We start from the raw sequence: 7,439 nt of genomic DNA on the forward strand, positions 1-7,439 counted from the left end.
CGAGCGGTCATACGAACCTATATTTGTATTATTCAGTGGAATACAGACATTTAAAAATAATAATTAACATATGTTTTATTGTGCCGAAACATATAATGGTCCTTCGAGCATTTTTGTGGACCCTCGCGGAAGTTCAGTGCAGTGCTTTGGACTAAGTATATCGGTAGTGGCAAGACGGACAAGCGCCATATTGGATGCTACGTTTTCGTTTCGCAGAAGTGTGCAACTCATTTACAAACTTTTATAAACTTTGCACGTTGCAAGGAACTGATTACTGCGCAGTGCGTGTTAGTGTCAATTACACTAGTGATCAACAAATAAAACTTATTTTTCCGTGTGTGTGCAGTGCTCCGCCGGACTTTTTTTTCTATTCAGTGAATAGGATTCTTCGACTTTTCTAGTATTTCTGACTAATTCTGACACCCGTGGTGTCAGGACTTTATTTACTCGCGTTTGCAGTGCTTACGTGCGTGAACATTTATTACAATTCAGTGGACTTTATTTATCCCGCAAAAACTATCCTTTCGCTGCAAGTTGTAGCATTAATTTTACCCTAATTACCTATGAGCATACAATAGGTAAGGTGAGCCGTGCTCCCTCCTCGACGTTCGAGTGCCAAAATCATTATCAATATTACTTGATTTGTTTTATAACATCGACTTTAAACAGAAAAACAACAACATCCTAAACACTGCTGTATTCAGTGATTGCAGCATCAAGACATTTCATCGACGCATTCAACTGTGATCTATAGCTACCACATTTTTTTTTGTGCTATTCGCAATTTATTTTGTAAAACGTAAAATATACCTACAATTTCTCATTTGTGATAAAATCTGTGGTGCAAGTCAGGAAATCATTCAACGATTTTACTTCGGTCAATAGTTCATTCATTGCGTTTTGGTATTATCTTTACTTCATTCAGTACTCTTGTTGTTTGCAAAAACGCACACGAAACGTCATCTTACGCCGTGCAAGAACGAAACGTCATCGAAGTGCGCAGGCGAGCCGTACATTTGGAGAAACGAAACGCCAGAGCAACTTCAAGTCGCTGTCGCTACATCGGCGAATAAGCAAAGCGGACGGAACGGAACGGAACTGCGCTGCGAGCTGCGATTGCGATCCAAGGCGGCGAGTCACTTCATTCGTTCGTTCTTCGCTTCTCTCCGCCCGCTCCGCCATTTTGTTTGCGCATACGACCATAGAAAGAAACGTGTCTTGTTAAATTAGCTTGTTTATTTTGTTTGTGTGCTTACGGATAATTTTGTTGTTGAAACGATACAAAGGTTGTTTCTGTTTATTAAGTCATCAATTGCATAAAGAATATAACATAATTGCGTATAAATTTATGCTGGAGTGTACCGCATACGCATACGGTGCAAGTTGCATCATCCATATAATATTGAAGGATATTTTGAATTGTTACAGTGTGATACAGGTATCGTAAATGCCAAGTTTTATTAGAAAAAGTGAAAGTAATTAAGTTATTTACAAATTGTACATCGCCTTCATTTATTTTTATAGGTGACACGCATTTGCCGTGCAATTGTTTTCACTACCTAATTTCACAAAATGGACGAGGACTTGAAACGACTAGTAGCAGCCAGGGGGCAACTCAAAGCGTCTATAACGCGCATGATTAATTACAAACGAAGCTTGGGTGATGGGCCGGAGGCAGGTACAGTGGACCCTATAATTATCAAACAAAAAAGAGATCGACTCGCAAAAATTTTTACCGACTACAATGAGTCTAACTTAGAAATTATGATGTTAGATCCAGCTGACACCGAAAACATCCAAGAAATTGAAGACAAGGTGGATGAACTCAATGGGTTCTTCTCAAGCATCATTGATAACGCGATGTCGAACTCTTCGCCGCGTTTTTCCGATTCTGTGCCTTCCTCTCGTGATTCTGCTCCATCTGCCCGAAATGGAGTAGGATTTCGCCTTCCGCGCATCCAATTGCACAAATTTAATGGCGAGGTAGGTGGTTACCAGAGCTTTATTTCACTTTTTATCAGTGTCATTGATACTGACAAAAATTTAAGCAGTTGTGAAAAGCTTTATTATTTAAAGGCACATTTAGAAGGTGAAGCCTTAACGCTCATTAACTATTTGCCACTTACGGCAGAGAGCTATTCTATCGCCCTTGATCTTTTAAAGCAACGCTATGATAATAAAAGGCAATTGATAAATCATCACATTTCCTCGATCATTGAATCACCTCCCATGCAAAGAACTTCTGCTGCTTGCATCCGCAATCTGGTTTCTAGCGTTAAACAGCATCTGGGTGCTTTGACAAATTTAGGTGCTCCAACTTCGCACTGGGATTTAGTTATTATTGCAATTTTAAGTAAAAAGATTGACCAGTACACACTGAGAGCTTACCATTTGGAGAACCAGAATAATAGTGAATTGCCTCAACTTAATGACTTCTTAACCTTTTTAGAAAACCGTGCCGCAGCTCTGGAAGCCTTGGGAGAGAGTTCACCTGTAAAGCGTCGTTCTAGTTTAGTTTCAATTAACAATCCTAAGCCTGTCAAAACTATTAAATGTAAGTACTGTCAATCTCAGCAGCATAAGCTGCATCAATGCTCAAGTTTTAAGCTTGCTGACCCACAAAAAAGGCAACAATTTGTAATTACAAATAGTTTATGTAACATTTGTTTAAATGAGCACTCTGGACGAAAATGCCTCTTCTCATTTAAGTGTTCAATATGCAAAGGTAAACATAATACTCTGCTACATGAGGAAGTTCCTCAAGAAAAGGTGACTGTGTCATCTGAAGAATCGGGTCACAGTAAAAGTGCTGGGCAAATTAGCCTCTTAACAAATAGCAGCGACAATGTGCTGTTGCCTACCATAAAGGCAAAATTATATGATAAGAATGGACAGGTTTTCTATGTACGCTGTCTCTTAGACTCGGGAAGCCAGGTTTCTTTTGTACTGTCTGAAATTGCAGACCGCCTGGGTTGTAAGTTACATAATAGTGAGTCTATAATCACCGGTGTGTGTGATGGCGTTAAAATGACAACACAAAAGACTACATTGAATATACATGCTACTGCTACCAATTTTAGCATCCCTGTGACCTGCCATGTTGTGAAAAACATCACTTGTAATATGCCACAGTTTTATGTGAAAAATGAAGTTATAAATTTCCCTTCAAATATTGAGTTAGCTGACAACAACTTTTATGTGTGTGACCAGATAGGTATACTCCTAGGTGCCGATGTATTCTTCCAGGTCTTGCTTCGCGAGCAACTGCCGGTATCACCAGGCGGGCTCGTCCTACAAAACACCCGTTTCGGGTACATAGCTGCCGGGAAGCTTCCTGACAGTGGAAGCAGAGCGTCCGCACTTCTAGCTTCAAACTTCTGTTGTGAACAACAAATTCAAAATGATGGTATAAGTCGTTTGGAGCAGGATGTCACACAGTTTTGGCAGGTGGAAAAGGTACCTGAGGTTTATACAGAAGCAAATACTGAACAAGAACTTGCTGAAAAAATATTTCAAGAAACGGTAATATTGGAGGACAATAAATTTCAGGTGTCTTTACCTCTTAAACAGAATATAGAAGCCTTGCATTTAGGAAATTCCTTAGCATGTGCATTAAAGCGATTCTTAAACTTAGAATCTAGATTTAAAAAAGACAAAGAGTTATTCTTAAAATATAAGGCATTCATTGATGAATATGTTCAATTGGGCCATGCTAAGTATGTCGATATTTCTGAATATAAACTTGAAAAGGCAGTGTTCTTCTTGCCTCATCACCCTGTTTTCAATGAGAACAGTCAGACAACTGGTTTAAGAGTAGTGTTTGATGGTAGCATGCGAACATTAGAAAAAATTTCATTAAATGACGTTTTATTGAATGGGTCTGTTGTCCAAAATGATTTATTTAGTATATTGATACTGTTTAGGTTATTTCGGTATATTTTAAATTGCGACATTCGCAAGATGTTTAGATGCATTGATTTAACGCCATCACACCGCCCTTTGCAAAATATTTTGTGGAGACCGGCTCCAAACGCTGACATTCAATGTCTTCAACTTCAAACAGTGACGTATGGCCTTCGAAGCTCCTCCTTTTTGGCAACACGTTGTTTGCTCGAGTTAGTAAAAAGGTATGGACAAAGTTTTCCCCTGGCAGCTGATGCGTTATTGCACCACACTTATGTTGATGATGTAAATTTAGTAAATAATAATGCTAGCGACCTGTTAGAAGCAAAAAACCAATTAATAAATTTATTGAACATGGGTGGATTTCAGTTGCACAAATGGTGCACAAATCTTAAACAATTGTTGGAAGGCATACCAAATGAGCATCAGGCAAAAGGCATTGTACATTTTACAGATAATAAAGATTCTGTTGTAAAAACTTTAGGCATAAAATGTGACCTTGAATCAGATACACTAATAATTAGTGCTCCTCAGCAATCACTTCGAGATGTTTACACAAAGAGAGATATATTGTCATTTGTGAGCAAAATTTTTGATCCGTTAGGATTGGTCGGACCTGTGGTTGTTAGCGCAAAATTATTAGTGCAAGGCGCTTGGTTGGAAAAAACCAGTTGGGATAATCCTTTGTCACCAGACCTCAATAACAAGTTCAAAAGGTTTGCTCAAAGTCTGAATGATATGAAAAATATTGTCATTAAACGAAATTTAGACACTTATAGAGCCAAGTCTATCGATATTATTGGCTATGCCGATGCCAGTAGTAAAGCTCATGGATGTTGTGTGTATCTAAGAATTATTGATGACAAAGATAATATAAGTGTTGACTTATTGTGTTCAAAGTCGCGTGTTAATCCAACAACGCAGTTAACGACGCCTCGTTTAGAGTTAAACAGTGCATTGCTGTTAGCCAAGTTAGTGAGGAGAGTGTCCGAAATTATTATGCCAAAGTTTGATGTGAAGGTTTACTTATTCCTCGACTCACAAGTAGTACTTGCTTGGCTGACAACAAATCCACTAAAGCTCAGTGTATATGTAGCTAATAGAATAAAATGTATTAGTGAATTAACACGGGAATTCTCTTGGCATTATGTGAACACCTCTGAAAATCCAGCCGACTGCCTATCGCGTGGCGTCGAGCCACATTTATTGCAGAGTAATAAACTATGGTTCCATGGACCAGCAGGCCTAAAGAGCCTAGATTTTCAGCCCATAGATGGCTTCAAGATGCCAAGTGAAATACCTGAATTAAAATCTCATGTTGTGATAAATGAGCCTGAGGAGCTGGCATTGTTTACTCAGTGTTCCAACATTAATAAAATGAAACGTGTAGTTGCATATATTTACAGATTTCTGCACAATTGTAAACGTAGTTTGCAAAACAGACGACTTGGAAATTTAATGCCTGAAGAACTGGATTATTCTTTAAAGATTATATTGAGATGTGAACAAATTAAATTCTTCAGTCAAGAAATTAAGTGCTTAAATTCAAAATTGCCTATAAAGTCAAATCTTCAGGCGTTGAATCCATTCTTGGACGTCATGGGTATTATGCGCGTAGGTGGTCGTTTGCAGCATGCTGATATTCCATATGCTACTAAGCACCCTATTATTCTGCCTAAGGGCTCAAAAATAGTTCACTACTTGATAGAGAAAGAGCATAGGGCATTAATGCATGCTGGCGCAAAGCTAGTACTATCTAATTTAAGTCAGACATACCATATTATGAATGGTATTAGAGAAGTTAAACACGTTTTATATAAATGTATTATTTGTTTTAAGTTAAAGAAAAAACATACAGAACAATTAATGGGTTCGCTCCCTTATGACAGAATCACCCCTTGTCGTGTATTCGAAAAAGTGGGCATGGATTATGGTGGGCCTTTTAATGTTAAAATGTTAAGAGTCAGAAAGCCTGTCATACAAAAGGCATACATTTTACTATTTGTTTGTTTCACGACAAAGGCTGTTCATATCGAACTAGTCACTGATCTAACTACTGAATGTTTTTTAAATGCTTTAAAGAGGTTTATAGCTCGCAGAAACAAACCTTCGGTGATTTATTGTGATAATGCAAGTACTTATAAGGGAGCCCATAATCAGTTAAATAAATTGTATCAATTACAGTCTACCACTGACCATCAGAATGCTGTTGAATATTTCACTACTGATGTGGGAATAACTTTTAAATTCATACCAAGTTATTCTGCTGTATTCGCTGGTTTGTGGGAGGCCGGGATTAAGAGCGTAAAACACCACTTAAAAAGAGTTGTGGGTGAAACTGTCATGACATATGAGGAATTGAACACGGTTCTAGTTCAAATTGAGGGAATTTTAAACTCACGGCCTTTGACAGCTTTACCGACAACAGATAATCATGAGATGCCATATTTAACCCCAGGACATTTTTTAACAGGTGCACCTCTCACATCTTACCCTGAGAAGGATTGTATAAATGCACCAATTAGTCGTATTAAATTTTGGGATCAGTGTAATAAAATGGTCCAACTGTTCTGGAAACAGTGGCATAAGCAATACCTCGTTCAATTGCAAAATAGACCGAAGTGGCGCTATTCTCATGAAAATGTTAAAGTAGGAACTTTAGTTCTTCTTAAGAATGACAATGTTACACCTTTGAGGTGGCCTATGGCTCGCGTTGTAGAAGTTTTTCCGGGGGCAGATGGCAAAGTAAGAGCACTTTCCATCAGGACACCTAAAGGGTCTATCATTAGAACAAGTATTCATAAAATATGTGTACTACCAATAGATATTAATTAAGTTCAGTACTTAATGTACATTTTTTTTGCGTTTTGTTTGTTTATTTTTTTGTTTTTTCCCTGGTTGGGAATATGTACAAGACGTACATCAAACAAACTGTCAATCTGACAGTTGCACGCTATACTCCGATGCGAGCGGTCATACGAACCTATATTTGTATTATTCAGTGGAATACAGACATTTAAAAATAATAATTAACATATGTTTTATTGTGCCGAAACAACCCCAAGGACCTAGAGTCTCGACGCCGAAAGCAAAGAAATTATATTGGGCGCCGAGACAGCTATATTTTGTAACCTTGAGGCGTTCCCGGGCGTCTGCCGCCGCCCCCGCACATTTGGTAGTTGCTGGTAGGTAGGACGCCGCCAGGATACCTGTACAGGTAGCGTCCCACACCAGCGCACGGCCAGTCTTCCAGGGTATCAGCGACATTCCGTCAGAGCGCTTGCCATCGCTCCGTACAAGTCCAGAGTCCAGAGCAGCGGGAACGTTGGCACTAACGAGCGCCCTTCTGGAAATGTCGTTGAGAGCGGCTTGGCGGGACAGGCGGCTGGAGCCCGAGCAGCAGGAGAGGCCATGGTGGCATATAAAATTAATTAATCCTTAATATAATTGAATAGATTCATATTCGTAATCATTAATTGTGTTTCACGAAATTAAATCGTGTTTTTTTTGTACAATTGTTATTTTGAGGTTATTTC

General features: G+C 38.7%; 1 protein-coding gene across 5 annotated transcripts; it reads left to right on the top strand.

Moving 5' to 3' along the window:
- Positions 1-891: 891 nt before the first annotated feature.
- LOC141444977 (uncharacterized) lies at positions 892-6,955 on the top strand. Of its 5 annotated transcripts, none has more exons than XR_012453256.1 (4): positions 892-1,438; positions 1,525-1,678; positions 1,760-1,983; positions 2,450-6,955. XR_012453256.1 is itself a non-coding variant. In XM_074110757.1 (3 exons), the coding sequence occupies exons 2-3, from the start codon at positions 1,573-1,575 to the stop codon at positions 3,336-3,338; spliced, it is 1,074 nt and encodes a 357-aa protein (XP_073966858.1). In that variant the 5' UTR covers positions 892-1,438; positions 1,525-1,572; the 3' UTR covers positions 3,339-6,955. The 5 variants fall into 5 exon arrangements, 2 of the variants coding, with proteins under 2 accessions (XP_073966858.1, XP_073966859.1); XR_012453255.1 differs by having other exon boundaries at positions 1,775-1,983; XR_012453254.1 differs by having other exon boundaries at positions 1,525-1,983; positions 2,450-2,554; positions 3,247-6,954.
- The last annotated feature ends 484 nt before the right edge of the window (positions 6,956-7,439 follow it).

Source organism: Choristoneura fumiferana, unplaced genomic scaffold (assembly GCF_025370935.1).
Source record: "Choristoneura fumiferana unplaced genomic scaffold, NRCan_CFum_1 Sck3bRy_112;HRSCAF=298_pilon, whole genome shotgun sequence".
Lineage (NCBI taxonomy): Eukaryota > Metazoa > Arthropoda > Insecta > Lepidoptera > Tortricidae > Choristoneura > Choristoneura fumiferana.